Raw genomic sequence first — 20036 nt, forward strand, 5'->3', positions numbered from 1 at the left:
TGGGGTTGGTTTGCCGCGCACTCTTTCCGCTGTCTGCGCTTGGCCTCTTCATGCTCTTTGCGTTGAGACTCGAAGAGCTCAACACCCTGCCAGATGTACTTTCTCCACCTCGGGCGGTCTGCGGCCAGGGTCTCCCAGGTGTCAGTGGTGATGTCGCACTTTACCAGGGAGGCTTTGAGGGTGTCCTTATAACGTTTCCACTGTCCTCCTTTGGCTCGTTTACCGTGAAGGAGCTCCGCATAAAACATTTGCTTAGGGAGTCTCGTATCTGGCATGCGAACTATGTGGCCTGCCCAGCGAAGCTGATCGAGTGTGGTCAATGCTTCAATACTGGGGATGTTAGCCAGACCACATGGTTGACTCTCAAAAGTGGCCCAACAAGCTACTTGAATGAACAATCACAGGGTAACTAGGGATGAGAAATAATTGTGGCCTCGTCATCCACATCCAGAGAACATTTAAAACAATATTCATGTTCTATTTTTGGTTAAAGTCCATGGGGTAGATTTTCACTTTTGGTAGTGATGGTGATAAGCAGGTGGTAGTATCTCAATGGAAAAGGAAATCTGACAGGGTATGTGTGTACCAGGCGCCTGATCCACAACTGCCTGTTTGCCACTACCACCACCGAAAGTGAAAACCTATCCCTATGACTCAGAAGGACCAAGAAGATGCCATTTATAGAATGGTGGCCACTCCAGCAATCAGTTTAGCTTGTGCTATTTGAAGTGCTATTCCTTACTTCCTTTGACGCCTCAGGCACCACTCTAATAAACCAAAGTCTTCACTAACCCATCCAGGTGTATGGAGCCATGGCTGTAATAGAATCATCTCAAAAGTATGTGTTGGAATTTGCAATTGCCTTTGTGAGGCATTTTAGCGTTAGCTAGTGTGGTAACCCATTGATTACAAAATCTATCAATATTGAGCTTTTTCCAGCATTGTACAAGGTGAAGTCATTGAGTCCCAGTAGTCACTGCTGACCCCAGTCTGGGAAAACAGATTGCAATGGCATTGAGAGAGAGGTGTCCCAGATAGGATTGTGTCCCCACTTCCCTTGAATAAGAAGCCAGCTGTATCATATGAAACTTGCTGCCATACAAAAAGTTATAAGTTAAGCACAGTGACAGATACGGCTTCTAAGAAGTCTCTAACGCACAGAGCAGGCTTGCCTGTGTTGCAGTTTAATATTGTATTCTGTGGTGGTGTATTCATCACATTTGCATGATTTTGAAATGCATTCAGCAGATCTCAGAGATTTTCATTAGGACCTCGACAAGCAGAACTAGAACTTTCTGCTACTGTGTGAGTTTTCTCTAACAGAGAACACCAGCACATTTCTTAAAATGATCTTTTTCTGAGCCTTCTTTTTCCAGAAGAAATACCAGCTATTTTGAGTATAATTAGACTTTGAGTTTCATTCTTGGTGTTCTCTGAAATTCACATAGTGCCGTGTTTGTTTTGAGAAACTCTGTGAAAGGGGAAGTGAGGATGGTGCAGTGCTCCACACATTTCAGTTCCTGAGAAAATATAAGTTAAAGTAATTAGTTTGCAAAGTTAGGATTTGGGTAAATACCACACTTCATGCCTTTCATTTGATGCTTTCTCAGTGACGAGTTGAACATGAAAGCTGACAGGAACATAATAACTCCGAGAAATGGCTCCAAAAAGTCAGTGTTCTAAATGTAACTTTACAGAACAATAAATGTTCATTCCCACCCCAAACAATACTGCAGGTCAGCAAAACCATAGACTGAGACCATTGGAGTGAAAACCAGGAAGATGAAAATTATTACAAAAAGTCATGCCTCTATTTTTTTAAACAATCTGTGTGCCGTACCGAGGGAAGCGGAGTGCAATACAACAACTTGCTCATTACCTTTTTGTTTTAGAGTTTGAGCCAACGCCTGGATTTCCAACGCACGTGCACGAAAGATGGGACATTCTGAGGTGAGTTATTTGGGGCAGTAAACTTTGAAAAATTCTTTAATTATTTTCCTGACTGTATTTACAGCAGAATTATTCTTTGAACCAGTCTGAGTGTCATTATTTAAAACAAATATGTTATTAAGGAATTGTCATGTATTTAGACTTTTTGATAATCTTCAATTGTAAATTCTTGCAAGGCAACTCTCTTGATGGCTTAGTGGTAAAGTGCACTTCAATCAGTGAAAAGGCGGCTCACCACCACCTTCTCAAGGGCAATTAGGGATGGACAATAAATGCTGGCTTCGCCAGTGACAGCCACTTCCCAGGAACGAATAAAAAACCCTCAACCGCAGCCCAGGAAACATCCTGAGTTCAATCCCAGGACCATGCTGAGTTAGTTGATTTCAGTTGGGGTGCTGATCAAATGCTATAATGGAAATGCAAGTTCGTGGACTCTGGTCAGGACAGAATTAGGTTTGTCTGTTACAGTTCCCATTGTCACTTATCCTGCTTCCACTCTGTGTCCAGACTTGCAAATGAAGAATGATCTTGTGGGTAAGGTATCAGAGGCCTGTCAATACTGGCAGAACCTTCGGTAAAGGTAAGGGGAAAAAACAGACGGGAAAATTAGAGAAGGAAATCATTTTTGAAAGGCAATTGACAAAGGTTTTTTTGCACATATTTGGTGATGTGCAAAAGTTAAACATACCCAGAAAATCATTGCATGGACAGCTCCACCTGCTCAGTATATTGGGACATATTGGAGCAGGTAATATTCCTGGAACAAGTGAAATCAGCTCAGCTTCGACACCTCCATGGGGGCCACTGTGGCAGAACTTTTATCTGATGCAAGATTATTTATTGCCTTTTTGCTTTGGTGACTTTTCATTAAAATTGACTTGTGGTAGTGTTATTAATATAGATTTTTATTTTTAAAAAATTCTCTCTCGACAGTTCAGTAGCAGTTCCCAAGTAGACCTTGTCCTCTATGATCCAGTCGCCTTTTCAGTAGTCAGCCCTTGCACAGTCATGCCACAAATGTGCTTGGACACACATTGTTTTTTAAACCTGGTAAAGTGTTTACTTGTAACAAGCGATGTCAACAGGCCTGACAGCAAGTTGCTTGCAGAAAATAATATGTAGCCCAGGGAGATTCAAAAAGGTAAAACAAAGTTATGCAAATTGTAATTGTTAAGAATGTATCACTAGTAGTGTTGACCAATAGAAATTGCTAAGTAGCCACAGTGGTGGCGATGGAGACACCATTTTAGCCACATGCAATAATTTTAGTAAAAAATGCCTTACCTACACTCATACAATATAGGTGAATGTACTTCACGTCAGAGCATAAGAAATCGGCCATTCAGCCCAACAATAAGATCATGGCTGATCTTCGACCTCAATGCCACTTTCCCACCCTTTCCCCATATCCCTCGATTCCCCGAGAGTCCAAAAATCTATCGATCTCAGCCTTGAATATACTCAAAGACTGAGCCTCCACAGCCCTCTGGGGCAGAGAATTCCAAAGATTCACCACCCTCTGAGTGAAGAAATTCCTCCTCATCTCAGTCCTAAATGGCCGACCCCTTATCCTGAGAATGTGCCCCCTGGTTCTCGACAATCTTCTGCCAAGGGAAACAACCTCTCAGCAACTACACTGTCAAACCCTCTCAGAATCTTATATGCGTCAATGACATCACCTCTCATTCTTCTAAACTCCAGGCCCAATCTATCCAATCTCTTCTCACAAGACAACCCTCTCATTCCAGGAATCAATCTAGTGAACCTTCGTTGCACTCCCTCTAAGGTTCTCAAACTGCGGCCCCCGGACCCTCGGGGATCCATAGAGACTTTCCAGGGGGTCCGCGAGTTAAAAAGTGAACGGGACCCGTTGTTAAGATGGCTCAGGTTGGGTGCTCCCTGTTGACCATTATTTTGATTTCCTTCATCTGCTCGAACGGCACAGCCGAGAGCTCGCACAACGATGTCAGGTCTGGAGGCCTGGTGCACTCGCACAGTGAGACAGTGCTAATCGATTGCCGGGCAGCCACCGAGGCCGCGGCAGCTCTGGAAACTGACACATCACCGGGTTAGCAGGGCATCGGATGGATTGAGAATTCCGAGAGAGGAGACGGGAGGCCCCCAGAGACACCGGGGGTGGACTTGCAGGGCTGGGGCTTGGGGAGAGTAGGAAGGTACCACCACGTCAGCCTTGTCCGAGGGCCGGGTGTGACGATGAAGCCGAGCTTCGTTCACGGAGTACAAGTGCTGGGCCTGTGACTGGACCCGGACTAAAGCCACAGAAATGCTGCACACCAGGCAGTGTGTCAGTGATGTTCCAGCGCAGACAGAAAAACCCTGAAACACTCAGCAACTGTGCAGTGAGTCTTCTTCTTCTGAGGCAGTCCCCCGGAGTCGAGGATGACTTGCTTCTACACTAAAATGAGTTCTCAGGCAACTGATGAGACCAACGTGGGACCTACAGTCTCTGTCACAGGTGGGGCAGACGGTGGTTGGAGGGACGGGTAGGTGGGGAGCTTGGGTTGCCGTGCGCTCCTTCCGCTGTTTGCGCTTGGCTTCCGCGTGCTCCCGGCGAAGAGACCCGAGGTGTTCGGCGCCTTCCCGGATGCTTCTCCTCCACTTTGAGTGGTCTTGGGCCAGGGACTCCCAGGTGTCGGTGGAGATGTTGCACTTTTCAAGGAGGCTTTAAGGTTGTCCTTGAAACATTTCCTCTGCCCACCTGGGGCACACTTGCCGTGTCACAGCTCTTAGTAGAGCGCTTGTTTTGGGAGTCTCGTATTGGGCATGCGGACGATGTGGCCCATCCATCTGAGCTGATCAAGTGTCAGTGGTAGAGGGTTACACCTGAAATGGTGCCAGTGCTCCCAACAGGAGCCACTGAGCCTAACCTCACTGCAGGAAGAGCAAGTAGGTGTCGTGTGGTGACGTATTCAACAGCCATGTTGCTGAACCTGTAGGGTTACCTTTCAGCTAAAAAGAAGATTAAAGTTTTCACATCAATGCTCACTATATAAGACAGCCCTGGCAAAATTTCACACAAGTTCCTATAACAGGACACTGGTGAACTTTATATTCAGAAATGTAAATGTGCAAGGAGTTTTAGATGGGGGTCCGTGATTCCTAATCCATTTGACTGCAATGGAACTGAGTATCAGGGGCCGATACGATACCGCCCGCTTTGTGTCAACTCCCGAGATGAATTTCTAGGCCATAATGCTTAAGATAAATTTTAATTATTGTTATATAATAAATTAATATGTTAACACAAAAATAAAGTTTTTGGTCAATAATATTTCACAGCAACAAAATTAAAATACAACAGTTTTTCTGAAGCTGAAGAGGCCGGTCGATCCTGCTGGCATCGCCCTGTGATATTTTTTCCCCATCAAGATACTCATTTGATTTCAATGCACACAAAGGGCTAACATCTTGTTGAAAGGAAATATCTGTTCTCTATTTTTCAGTGCCAGGCTTCCTTCTTCAAATGCACATGACATGTGAATGACTCATTGTTCACCAAAGAAAGCGGATGTGGTAACCTTGCACCAAATTACATTACAGTTACATTGCAGGGCATCTAACATCACAACCCTGAAACCTGCAGCAGCGCTGTATGGTAAATGCCTACTGGCTGACCAACATTTTTGGGCCATGTACAGGTTGAACACAGCTCATCCATAAATGCACGCAGAAAGATTTTCTGCCTGTTGGCCTGTATGAACATTTCTCTAATGCCAGGGAAAGTTTGCAGCCAGAAATTCAAGTTACAGTTGCTGCTTTCTGACAACTGTTCATCTGCAAGCTTGCATATGCAATGGCAAACATTAATAGCAATATAAATGTGGTACACTATTTCCCTTTAGATCTTTTGAACTGCAAGGTGTCAACCATGGCTTGGTGGCAGAATTCTCGCCTGGGTCAGAAGGTTATGGATTCAAGCGCCCCAGTCCCACACTGGTACTTCAGTGCAGTACTGAGGGAGTGCTGCACTGTCAGAGGTGCTGTCTATCAGATGAAACCTTAAGCCGAGGCCCCGTCTGCCCTCTCAAGTGGAAGTAAAAGATCCAGGGCACTATTCAAAGAAGAGCAAAACAGATTAACTGATCATGATCTCATTGTTGTAATGTAGGAAATGTGGTAGCCAATTTGCGCACAGCAAGCCACGTTTCCTACATTACAACAATGACCACATGTCAAATGTACCTCATTGGTTGTAAAGTGCTATGGAACATCATGAGGTCGTGATAGGTGCTATATAAATGCAAGTCTATCTTTCAAGAATTAGGCTTCAGACTACAGCATACAGGTTGTGACCAATTAGAATTTTATTGATTGGAAATATAGTGGAGATCAACAAAATCCTTTGAATAGAAATGAATGAACCAGGGGTAAAGTCAAAACAAACTCTGTTCGGCCAGCCCAGAGATAGCTCCCTCCCATGGCTGCTACGTGAAAATTTGCTGTCATAAACCAGCACCTTGTATACTGTAAGTTTCTGCAGTTATATGAAGCATAGTTTACTTATTGTATTCGTCAACCAGCCCATTTTCACAATTGTAATATGTTAAGTTATTATGCAGTAACTGGCAGGGATCAAAGACCTCATGTCTGAATTGTTAATTTAATTAGCACAATTATTGGAGCCTTTTTCTGAATTATCACCTTAATTTACTGTTGGACACAAATATGTGGAAAAATAAACACTACTGTATATATTGCTAAGCAGTAAATATTTACTATTGGTGCCTATTCACCAAGTGTCCTACTATACCCCATATATGATTTTCCTCTTTATGTTTATGAGAATGCCACTATTCAATTTCCTACCTTCGCACTGGACAGTGAGCATGTATTTATTAAGTAAATTGATTAAGTGTCCCCACTGACACCTGGGAGACCCTGGCCAAAGACCGCCCTAAATGGAGGAAGTGCATTTGGGAGGGCGCTGAGCTCCTCGAATATCGTCGCCGAGAGCATGCAGAAATCAAGTGCAGGCAGCGGAAGGAGCATGCGGCAAACCAGGCTCCCTGCCCACCCTTTCCCTCAACGACTGTCTGTCCCACCTTTGACTGAAACTGTGGTTCTTGTATTGGACTGTTCAAGCCACCTAAGAACTCATGCTAAGAGTGGAAGCAAGTCTTCCTCGATTCCGAGGGACTGCCTATGATGATGATGATGATTAAGTAAGTCTTATTTCCATCTAGATCTGTTGCATCCTCTTGATGATCTTTAACTTGCGACTGGTGAGAAGCTGTGGCCAAGGAGAATATAGTTTTCAGGAACTGTGCTGTCCCATGTGCCAAGCAGGTTAGTGACAACAACCTTTCTGAATGAGTGGAAGTATTCAGCTATCTTAGATGTGGTGATATTATGATTTTGCGAATACAAGAATTATATCATAAATTATGTTTTTTCCCCTCTAAAAACTTGCATATGTGATATTCGAGATGTGTAATTTGTAATGTTTAAATAAAACTAGTTTCCTTGCACATCTTGTTAGCATTTCAAATATGTATTGAAAGGAATAATCCAGAATAATACACCACTGCTGGTTTACAATCATAGAATGTTGCAGTACAAAAACAGGGCATTTAGCCAATCGGGTCTGCTTTGGTTTTTTTCTCCATGAGCTGTCTAGTCTAATCCCACTCAGTCAGCTGCTGAATCTCCTGTACTTTCTCTACCCATCATCCATTCATTAGGTTGCGGGTTTTTTGTTGGACCTCGGCCTTAAGCCGTCTGTAATGCTGCTTTGCTGCTCCCGAGTTGGGTTGTTGTTTTAGGTTTAGAAATGCCCTGCACTTGTGATTTATTAGCTCTTGGATCTCCTGGTCATTCTCATCAAATCAGTCTTGGTGTTTCCTGGTTGAGTGACCGAGCGTCTCTTCGCAGGCGCAGGTTATGGTAGCCTGGGGAGCAGACCAATGTTGGCGGGCCACATTGTCCGCATGCCTGACACAAGATTCCCAAAGCAAGAGCTCTACTCGGAACTCCTACATGGCAAGCGAGCCCCAGGTGGGCAGAGGAAACGTTTCAAGGACACCCTCAAAGCCTCCTTGATAAAATGCAACATCCCCACTGATACCTGGGAGTCCCTGGCCAAAGACCGCCCTAAGTGGAGGAAGTGCATCCGGGAGGGTGCTGAGCACCTTGAGTCTCGTCGCCGAGAGCACACAGAAAACAAGCGCAGGCAGCGGAAGGAGCGTGTGGCAAACCAATCCCACCCACCCTTTCCCCCAACGACTTTCTGTTCCACCTGTGACAGAGACTGTAATTCCCATATTGGACTGTTCAGCCACCTGAGAACTCACTTTTAGAGTGGAAGCAAGTCTTCCTCGATTTCGAGGGACTGCCTATGATGATGATGATGACTAGGTCACCATCCCTTTTAACGTTCTTCTTTTTCAACAAAACGAACTCCCTTTTAAAATAATTTATGGAATCTGCTTCAACTACAACTTGTGGCAGAGAATTCTACATCCTAACCATCCACTGTATAAAGACTTCTTTTTTCTAACTTCCTCATTAATTCTCTATTATCTGCCCATCCTGCCCTGCTAAAGTTTTCTTTTGGAAATCACAACCACTTAAAGGGCTCAATTTTCCCCAAAACATTTTTTTGGCGTACTTGAAGAGTTACGCCCATTTTTTGGGGACCTAAGTACGCCAAAAAAAAGTTTCTAAGTTTCCCCATTGGATTTTTTCATTTTGGCGTGGCCTAACCTGTCCTTTAGTTTTGGGGATGGAGCCTTGATCTGCGCCCAAAAGATTGGGCTGCCATGGTAACCAGGTACACAATGCCAGCTGAGACTGCACAGTGAAACATACAGCCAGCTCCCAACACAGTAAAGCACATTGCATCAATTTAAAAACACATTAAAATATGTTGCAGCAACTTATCTGCCGGTCCGCTTCCCTGCCCGACGTCCCAGAAAATGGCGTCTCTCTCTCTCTCTGTGTCCGGGCATCTGCTGCACTTACCTGCGCCGATTTCCTTACCTGCGTCAATTTTTTTAACTCTCCTGAAGGGTTTTCTGCAGAGGCCACATACTCTGGCCTAAGCAGAACTGGAGTAACTCTTAGCTGGCCAAACTTGCCTAAATGGCCAGAATTGGCGCGGGTGGCAGGTTACGCCCCCTTAGGCTGAAAAAAAACAAACCTAAAAAAATCATAACTGAGTTACGCTGGTGCAAATTGATTGGGGAAACTGTTTTTTTAACTTAGAAACATAGAAAATAGGTGCGGGAGTAGGCCATTCGGCCCTTCAAGCCTGGTAGATCATGCAACTTCAGTTCCCCATTCCTGCTTTCTCCCCATACCCTTTGATCCCTTTAGCCGAAAGGGCCACATCTAACTCCCTTTTGAACTGGCCTCAACAGCTTTCTGTGGCAGAGAATTCCACAGGTTCACAATTCTCTGAGTGAAGAAGTTTCTCCTCATCTCGGTCCTAAATGGCTTACCCCTTATCCTTAGACTGTGACCTCTGGTTTTGGACTTCCCCAACATCGGAAACATTCTTCCTGCATCTAACCTGTCCAATCCCGTCAAAATTTTATATGTTTCTATGAGATTCCCTCTCATTCTTCTAAATTCCAGTGAATATAAGCCTAGTCAATCCAGTCTTTCCTCATATGTATGTCCTGCCATCTTGGGAATCAGTCTGGTGAACCTTCGCTGCACTCCCTCAATAGCAAGAATGTCCTTCCTCAGATTAGGAGACCAAAACTGTACATAATATTCAAGGTGTGGCCTCACCAAGGCCCTGTACAACTGCAGTAAGACCTCCCTGCTCCTATATTCAATTCCTTTCGCTATGAAGGCCAACATGCCATTTGCCTTCTTCACTGCCTGCTGTACCTGCGTGCCTACTTTCAATGACTGATGTACCATGACACCCAGGTCTTGTTGCACCTCCCATTTTCCTAATCCATCACCATTCAGATAATATTCTGCCAAAAAAAGCAGCCTGCTCTAAAAAAACAGCGCAAATCACTGGGGAAAATTGAGCCCAAAAAGTGGTATTTTTCCTTCAGTTGTAAATATTGGGTACGATATTCTCAACTTCCCCCTTAATAATACCAGCGGGTTACAGGCCGGCTGTTCCCAGACCACTACTGAAGCCATTTTTGGTTTGCTAACAAGAAAAATGCATCAGCGACCCACTGAAGAGCTCCATCCAGTTTTATCCTCACCATCCCTAGCAAGGAAAATGTTACCAGACTGCTTTCTGCACAGTTTTTCAGCAACATGGCAGAAATGAAGAATTTAGTACACTCAGAGATCAAAACGTGAGCTCCACCATTGTGTCTCCGTGCTCCAGTGTAACGTGCCACCACTGCATACATAGATACCACGTTTAAAATAAAACGTTCCTCACCTGTGGCTAACCTGTCAATCAGATATGCTGTTTTTGCATTTTGACAGTAGCTAGGGTTCCAATAAAATGCTGAGTGAGGTCTTTCTGCCTAAATTGCTCAATCTTTCCTACAGAGCATCTCTCTGCCATTGTGAAACGGCCTTCAAATTTGCATTTTTATTATTAACCCTTACTGCACCACTGTCAAGTTAATTAATTTCAGTGACGGATAGCTCCCTGGACCAAAGACAAGATAACTTATTAAGCACTTGAAGTACCCCATATTGATGGGCAAAAAACATCCTAAGTTTGGCCTTGGCATTTCAATGACTTAGCAAGGTTGAATCTTAATGCTATTGGCTGGAAAAAACTTCTGAAATCCACCTTCAGCCAATCAGCACTGTTTTTCCAAGACTGGAGCTAAAGAAAAAGGGAATCAGTAATTAAATGTAACATTAAAAATAATGTAACAATGCCACAAAATAAAGGACATATAACCAAAATCAGGGACAGTAATTTTTTTTAATTGTGTGCAATATCTGGAGAGCTCTGTCGGAAGTTCCAATTTGCATAAGCCTTCACATATTAAACCACTTCTACGACTTAAAGCTCCTACAAGAAATCTGATTCTTCAATTAAACAAATTATAGTGCATACCATGCTGGGTTTTTGCCAAAGCCCTTTATATGAGGACCTGTATTAAGCAGTTAGTAACAAACCTTTAACTTGGTTGACTAGAACACCAAGATGGCTGGCTCATTGCAAGCTGCAATGCATATTCCTTTACCACTCTGAAGGGATATGTTCATGTTGTGGCTGACAAGAAATCTCTGAGGCTTGGGGCAACAGCTACTCTAAGGTATTTTTTGAATGCCAGGTATTAATTCAGGGTTTAGTCCCTATCATGGTTGGATTGCGGATACCAGCAGTTGCTGCTCAAACTCCACACGGGCTCAAAATTGCCCAGGAGTTACTCTGTTTTTTTTGGAGCAACTTGATTTTTCTGGAGTATCTTAAAAATCCCCATTTTGCACATTCAATTTGCGCCAGTGTAAGTGAGTTAGTTAGGATTTTTTTAGTTTCATTTAATTTTTTTGAAAAGAGGGCGTTACCAGCCACCTATGCCCGTTTTGGCCATTTAGGCCACTTTGGACAGCTAATAGTTGCTCCAAACTAACTTAGGCCAACGTATGTGGCCACTTGTGGCTGCACAGAAAACCCTTGTGGAGAGTTAAGAAATCAACGCAGGTAGGTACATCGGAGGCCAGCAGAACTTAATGACTTGACTAAAGAATGTGAATAGGATCAAACAGCTCTACAGGACATCATATGACAAACTTCGCAAAGTTAATTTACGATACAACAGAAGCATTTATGGAAGCTTAAACTACAAAAATAAAATATGTAAAGAGACAAAATATAATTTTTACATAATTTTTTAAAAATATCCAAATAAAAAATAGAAGTACCTCCTGCTCATAATTTTTATGTTCTTATGTTCTCCCAGCTGCCTAAGCTCACCCACCTTACAAAAAACTCTACCTCCCAAGGTCGGGGATCAGATCTCTAGGATCAGATCCTCTAGGATCAGAACAGCACCTGTGGTCAGAGATCGAACACGTCTGGGGATCTGATCTTCCCTAGAGGTCGGGGATCGGACCGCCCATGGGATCGGAACCCCCTACCCCCATGGGTCGGTGATCGAACCCAGCCTGCGGTTCGGAAACCCACCCCCCATCTCCACCGCCCCAGCTTGGGCCCCGGACCAACCTGCTTGTTGTGGCCTTCTATCCAGCGCCCCATCCCCCCCCCCCCCCCGACCTGAAGCCAGACTGTCAATCTTCAACCAGCCGGCGGGCCGGCCTGTCCGGGAGGCCACTCGGCCTGGGATAGGGGAGGGACGCATCGGGTCCCACGCTGCAGCACGCACACAGAGGCTGGGGCAGGAGCTACTGCACATGCGCGCACACTGCAACGTTTCTGGCGCAGGGCCCTAGCTCCGCCCCCCAATCGACTGGCCACGCCGCGCCAAGCCCCGGGAGAGGCAACACCGCGGCCAGAATCGGGGGACATTTTTTCGGCGCCCTTTTCAGCCCACAAAGTCGGCGCATCTCTGGTGAGTGCACCGACAAAAGGCGTGGGCCAATTTTGAGTCCCTCCAGCTAGTGGAACCACCATTCGTTAGGGCTGGTGTGTTTCCATGCTGTGGACAGGACAGTTACTCACACGTTTTCTGATGAGTTATGGCACCCACAGTAGAGCTCTTATTATCTGCTAATCACCCAGCAAGGGCTCAAACAGATTCTTAGCAGTTGTCCAACCATCAACTGGTGACTCTAGAGTAATGAGCAGAGTTCCTTTTGGGTCAAGTTGGCTCCAAGATGACATGCCTCCTGGTGGAACATTGGAATAGAGTTAACCTTTGCATCCAAGCAGGTCCACTGTACTCGAAGTCACCGTCAATGATTGATCTGCCAGCCTGGATCATTATTGCAATCAAGGGCACTATCTTTGGATGGCTGGAATTATTCACAGTCTGCTCAAATAAGCTTGCAAGCTAATGTAGTGAGGGGCGAGGCAACCCTCCCTGGACTAGCAGTGGGAAGTTCATCAGTGTTCTGGGTCAGCAGGCTGACAAGCAGTGAGAAGCTTACCAGTTTCCTGTGGTGGTCGGCTGTGCAGTTTTAGCGGGTTAAAACTCCCATGTGCACACTTGGAAGCCTTAAGCGTTAACTCTTGCCAACCTGGACTTCAGCTGAGTGTGGACTTAGACAATTGTTTTTTCGTCTCTAGGAGCACTCTACATCAGATAAACAGAAACTTTATCAGGGTGGATTTCTCAGTACACTCTTAACAATGGTGGTGGGTTTCTGTATGTGTCAGACATTCAGCTGGCCAAAAGAAGTAGTGCATGTTGGCACTGTGCAATATCCTCTTGTGCAGAGACCTACCATCTTCAATAAAAGCCAACTTCAGATTGTGGATAGGTTCTGCGGAATGGTACACAATGGTCTTGATCAGTTTTATAGGTGGAGATATCAGTACAAGATATATATATATATATATATATTGTACTGGATATGAAGAAAAATGGAAATGAAAAGACTTGCATAACTTTGGTTTCCTGGCTAATCTCATACAAGTTTTGTCTCTGTTCCCATCAACAACCAGAACCACTCATAATGGAAAAGTATTTTTAAAAAGTGTTGCACACAAACCTGGTAATGAAGTTGATATTCTAATCTAATAGCAATATGAAACATATCTGTAATCTGCTACAAATTTTAATTTAAACCTTGGTGATACTGCAGTCGTGTCATCATAACCCTGGAAATCTGTAACGCACCTGATAAGGAATTCTAATAGAATTCTAATAATTCTAAAGAATTCTAATTTTGGAATATTAACCATGCAATACATTATGCAATAGACAGATTAGGGCAGACAATGGAGTGAAATGAAAAACAGCAATCTAATCTCAAGAGTATAGGTGACATTTACAAACTAATTTTGTTGTACCCTGCTGGTGGACTTAGCTACCTATGCACCCCACCCTCCTCCCGAGTATGTGTTCTTCTTCTGAATATGATGACATTTTCTGTTATAAGCGACAGGTTTTGTTTGATTTTCTACAGTGAAAGTAAAAGAATCTAAAATGGCAATTGTGTAACTCCAGCTTTCACCACGCAAATAGGGCACTGACTTTTATTTTATTTTAATTGCAGGTGCTCGTGTTTTAAAACACTGTACATCAGAATTATCCACTACCTGTACGCCCTGTGCTCGTGGGGCTTACACCAATCACCCAAATGGCTTAGATAAGTGCTTGAAGTGTAAATATTGCGATCCAGGTAAACCTCTTGCAACAATTCTTTAAACGTGTTTTAACAATCCAAGTATTTTCCCGAGGAAGCTTATCCTACTGCCTTTAGGACCACACTGAACTGAACAAAATGGGCTAATCCCCGAAATACTTTAATGAAGTAGTTGTATTCCTCAGCTACTTTGTATGTTCTGGAAAATTTGAACAATTAAACAATTAAATTTGACCAAATTATAAACTGTATTGGGGTTAGAAGGGTGCGTCAGACATGTGTAAACCCATGGCAACTATTACATTTAGTCACTTCGTCCAAATGCCTATAGTACATGAAATTAGATTACCTGGTTATTCGTATTCAGTTGCATGAATGTGATACGGAACCAGTAATTGGTCGTAAGGTTTGGTGGATGAATTAACAGTAGTGAGGGGGAAAGAATATGTAAGAATAAGTTTCAATCGTTAACTTTGTAACAAAAAAAGTCAGTATTTTTAATCACATCGTATGTTTTTGTAAGTTGCATTAAGAGTATGAAATTATATGACATTAAAGAGCAGCTTTTACTGTTTCATGTTTTGCTTGCATTCTACCTTAAGACCCAAGGTTGATATAGGTAACAAAGAATTGAATTTATTTGGACCTTACTGATTTATTTTTTTAAATTGTAGAGCTAGGACTGGATATGGTGCGAGAATGCACTGAAACTCAGGATGCTTTGTGTGACTGCAAAGCTGAATATCTCTGCTTGGCGAGAACAAAAGATGGATGTCACATATGCACAAAATATATCCAAGATGTTTTCAATGAAAGTGGAATCAAAAAAGGTATGATACTAGACTGGTAAATGTTTCATGGGTGGATAATGCAATATTGCAGGCCAGACATACGTTGACTGAATGTGTGTGTGTGGCGACAAATTTTGGAGTTGTTGGAAATTGGTGAAGGCCTGTTTTCGGGTCCGTAGCCGCAGGTGAGCACGGATCACACACACCAACTGGGAAGTCTGAGGACGGCCCGAAAATGGGGTTTATTTCAATAAAATTAAGTGAGCTGTTGGCGCCTATCTGGCCTCCAGAGGAAAGTCACCTGTTTCAGGCAGGTACATTTCAGGCCACTTACCTTGCCGGCAGCGGCCCTCAGGTAACATGAGCGGAACAGGCCTGACGGGATATTCTTTCTGGCTGCTGTGCCTCATCCAATGATTTACAGGCCAGCAAGTGCAATATCACTTAGATGACCTGTTCAGCCTGCTGAGGTGAAGTCAACCCAGATAGTTCCCTAAATCTCCAGGAGCAATTCAGCCTGCAATGGTGTTGGTGAAAGCCACTCCCTAGGTGGGTTTTAAAACCTGAAGTAGCTTGCTAACTCCGCCATACTACCAACAAAAAGTCAAGATTACTGTTGGAGGCAGCACAGTTGGGTAAATGTAAGAATACTCAATCTTAAAGGAATACTCAAGGATAACATTCTATAAAGTAGGATTACTTAACTTGTAGATTCTTTGTCATTTTTCGAATACCATCCGCATTACTTTACATCACGGGGCGTGACTGAGGGAGTACCTAGGCTAACCACCCCGCCCCATAGAATCAGAGAAATTTACAGCCCATTCTGTCCATCATGTCCGCACCGGCCGACAGAGAGCTATCCAGCCTAATCCCACTTTCCGGCTCTTGTTCTGTAGCCTTGTAGATTACGCCACTTCAAGTGCACATCCAAGTACTTTTTAAATGCTATGAGGGTTCCTGCCTCTACCACCCTTTCAGGCAGTGAGTTCCAGACCACCACCACCCTGTGGGTGAAAAAAATTATCCTCAAATCCCCTCTATACCTCCTACCACTTACTTTAAATCTCTGCCCCCTGGTTGTTGCCCCTCTGCTAAGGGAAATAGGTCCTTCCTATCCACCCTATCTAGGCCCCTCATAATTTTATACACCTCAATTAGGTCTCCCCTCAGCCTCCTCTGTTCCAAAGAAAACAACCCCAGCCTATCCAATCTTTCCTCATAGCTAAAATTCTCCAGTTCAAGCAACATCCTTGTAAATCTCCTCTGTATCCTCACTGGTGCAATCACATCTTTCCTGTAATGTGGTGACCAGAACTGCATGCAGTACTCTAGCTGTGGACATACTAGTGATTTACACAGTTCAAATATAACCTCCCTGCTCTTGTATTCTATGCCTCGGCTAGTAAAGTCAAGTATTTTGTATGCCTTCTTAACCACCTTATCTACCTGTCCTGCTGCCTTCAGGGATCTGTGGACATGCACTCCAAGGTCCCTTTGTTCCTCTACATTTCTCAGTGTCCTATCATTTCTCATATGGCTCAGAGATATAGCAGGCATTTCAAAGCGCAGGAGAAGTACCACCAGTGCTGCCTCCGCAAGATTGTGCAAATCCATTGGCAGGATAGGCGCACCAAGGTCAGTGTTCACGCCCAGGCCAACATTCCCAGCATCGAAGTACTGACCACGCTCGATCAGCTCCGTTGGGTGGGCCACATCGTCCACATGCATAACACGAGACTCCCAAGGCAAGCACTCTAATTGGAGCTTTGTCACGGCAAGCAAGTCCCAGGTGGGCAGAGGAAACGCTTCAAGGACACCCTCAAAGCCTCCTTCATAAAGTGCAACATCTCCACTGGCACCTGGAATCCCTGGCCCAAGACCGCCCTAAGTGGAGGAAGAAGATCCGGGAGGGCGCTGAGCACCTTGAGTCTCATTGCTGAGAGCATGCAGAAATCAAGCGCAGGCAGCGGAAAGAGCGTGCGGCAAACCAGACTCCCCACCCACCCTTTCCTTCAACCACTGTCTGCCCCACCTGTGACAGAGACTGTAATTCCGCATTGGACTCTTCAGCCATCTGAGAACTCACTTTTAAGAATGGAAGCAAGTCATCCTCGATTCCGAGGGACTGCCTATGATGATGATGATGACTAATGTGTATTGCCTTGCATTGTTAGCCCTCCCGAAATGCATTTCCTCACACTTCTCCGGATTGAATTCCATTTGCCAGCGTTCTGCCCATCCTGTAGGCCTCAGCAAAATTTATGTCAGCTAAGAACTGATGCGAATCCTGCTCGGGGTCTTAAGATTTACTTTTATCAGGGAAAGATAATGGATCACAGAGTGCTACAATTACCTTACCCAAGAGGCCCAATTACTCCATTGAGAGCAGGGGACGTGAAGAAGAGAATTTTGTTTGGGCCTCCTCCATCATCAGAGCAACATGGCCCCACTCACTTTTAGAGTGGAAGCAAGTTATCCTCAACTCTGAGGGACTGCCTATGATGATGATGACTAATGTGTATTCCCTTGCATTGTTAGTCCTCCCAAAATGCATTTTGGCTGGCAGTTTGGAGCAGACACCATTGGTGTGATCTTGCAGGTACGATGCAGCCAATCCAGCTTTCAGATTTAAATTTCACAAGAGACATTTTCACATGACCATAAGGTAGTATAGCACAGATTCAATAAACACCTCATTACTGTCTCTTGCTGTTGTTTGGCTTCAAGAGCCACTGAGCAATACAAGTGTTCACAAAAGCAGCCATTCCTGCTGCTAGTAGCCAAGATCAGAAGTTGATTGAACAAGCTGATCTGCCAACTGAAATTAGAGACCAATCCTGAACTACCAGCTGGCTGTTGGATCAGCCTCTAAACTGGATAGGTGATTCGCAAGATGCTACGCTACACAAGGTTCACAATACCAGCTGTATTCTTCTATTAAAAATAATGAAGTTCACAAAAAATATTTTACAGAATTATGATTCATGAATATAGTTTTTTAAAATAAATTAGTTCCTGGGATGTGGGCATCTCTGGCAAGGCTGGCATTTATTGGCCATCCATAAATGTCCTTGAGAAGGTGGTGGTCAGCCGCCTTCTTGAACCGCTGCAGTCCGTGTGGTGAAGGTGCTCCCACAGTGCTGTTAGGGAGGGAGTTCCAGGATTTTGACCCAGTGACGATGAAGGAATGACAATGCATTTCCAAGTCAGGATAGTGTGTAACTTGGAGGGGGACTTGCAGTGATGGTGTTCCCAAGCACCTGCTGCCCTTGTCCTTCTCGGAGGTCGCACGTTTGGGAGGTGCTGCTGAAGAAACCTTGGCGGGTTGCTGCAGTGCATCTTATGTTCTTATCTTGTAGATGGTACACACTGCAGCCGGTGGTGCAAGGAGTGAATGTTTGAGGTGGTGGTTGGGATGCCAAACGGGCTGCTTTGTCCTGGATGGTGTCGAGCTTCGAGTGTTGTACCCAACCAGGCAAGTGGAGAGTATTCCATCACACTCCTGACTTGTGTCTTGTAGATAGTGGAAAGGCTGCAGAATACCCAGCCTCTGACCCAGTCTTGTTGCCACAGTATTTATGTGGCTGGTCCAGTTAAGTTTTTGATCATTGGTGACCCCCCAGTATGTTGATGGTGGGGGATTTGGCGATGGTGATGCCATTGAATATCAAGGGGTGGTGATTAGACTCTCGCTTGTTGGAGATAGTCATTGTCTGGCACTTGTGTGGCACGAACGTTACTTGCCACTTATCAGCCCAAGCCTGAATGTCGTCCCAGTCTCACTCCATTCAGACATGGTCTGCTTCATTATCTGAGGAGTTGCGAATGGAACTGAACACTGTGCAGCCATCAGCGAACATCCCCACTTCTGACCTTATGATGGAGGGAGATGAAGCAGATGAAGATGGTAGGGCCTAGGACACTGCCCGAAGGAACTCTTGCGGCGATGTCCTGTGGCTGAGATGAATGTTCTCCAACAACCACAACCATCTACCTTAGTGCCAGGTTTGGACTCCATCCAGTGGAGAGTTTTCCTCCCCCGATTCCCATTGACCAGTTTTACTAGGGCTCCTTGATGCCACACTCAGTCAAATGCTGCCTTGATGTCAAGGGCAGTCACTCACACCTCACCTCTGGAATTCAGTTCTTTTGTCCATGTTTGGACCAAGGCTGTAATGAGATCTAGATCCAAATAGTCCTGACGGAACCCAAACTGAGCATCGGTGAGCAAGTTATTGCTAAGTGCCGCTTGATAGTACGGTCAATGATACCTTCCATCACTTTGCTGATGATTGAGAGTAAACTGATGGGCTGGCAATTGACCGGATTGGATTTGTCCTTTTTGTAGACAGGACATACCTGGGTAGTTTTCCACATTGTCAGGTAGTTGGCAATGTTGTAGCTGTATTGGAACAGCTTGGCTGGAGGCATGGCTAATTCTCTTTTTATTGTATAGTACGGCAACATTGAATACTGTGTGAAAAATGATATATCCTTAAGATGCTGGTGTTAATTCCTGGATTCTTTTACTTCAATCTGGTTCAGTAAAATTACTGAGTCGAATACCTCTTGTGCTTTGAACAAAGCAGTCTTTATTACCGGCCAGTAAGACCTATCAGACAGAAGATATACTCTCTGGATAGAGCGTACACACTCCCTACGGATAGGTGAAGTTACATCGTAAAGCGTTAACAGTTATACAGTTTTGAAATCAGATAACAAAATACAAATGGATTGACAGTCTAACTCAGCCACTCATTAGTCAATCTATATGAGATGTTCTTCTTGAAAGCTCAAGTATTGCCTCCAAATGTTTCAATCTAATGGTGTGACTATTTACTGAGACCTTGCAATTCTGCAGATGTATTTCATGTTACAATTATATATTATTGGCAGGATTAGTGACTTGAAACCTTGAGACAGACTGTTAGCTATGCTGATGTTGCACTATTTGCAATCTGACATTCTCCCAGCTATTCTTCCATGGCTTATACATTTTCATATATCCCGTTTACTTTACTGTCCTTAATTCCATATATTCCGTTCAGATATCCACATCCCCCCTTTTATCATTCTATGATAACATTTAGGATCATTCTATGAGTATTGCATTGTTGAGTA

General features: G+C 44.2%; 1 protein-coding gene across 2 annotated transcripts in view; it reads left to right on the plus strand.

The window, feature by feature from the left end:
• LOC139228974 (uncharacterized) overlaps nt 1–20036 on the plus strand; it is a 49485-nt gene that overhangs the window by 17577 nt on the left and 11872 nt on the right. Inside the window, exons 2-5 of one of the 2 annotated variants that reach the window (XM_070860592.1) lie at nt 1893–1950; nt 7155–7257; nt 14032–14157; nt 14796–14951. In XM_070860592.1, the coding sequence (XP_070716693.1) occupies nt 1936–1950; nt 7155–7257; nt 14032–14157; nt 14796–14951 (400 nt within the window). In that variant the 5' untranslated portion in view covers nt 1893–1935. The remainder of the gene's footprint in view (nt 1–1892; nt 1951–7154; nt 7258–14031; nt 14158–14795; nt 14952–20036) is intronic. The other variant, XM_070860594.1, reaches the window with a different exon arrangement.

This window comes from Pristiophorus japonicus, chromosome 18, assembly GCF_044704955.1.
Source record: "Pristiophorus japonicus isolate sPriJap1 chromosome 18, sPriJap1.hap1, whole genome shotgun sequence".
In the NCBI taxonomy this organism is placed as follows: domain Eukaryota; kingdom Metazoa; phylum Chordata; class Chondrichthyes; family Pristiophoridae; genus Pristiophorus; species Pristiophorus japonicus.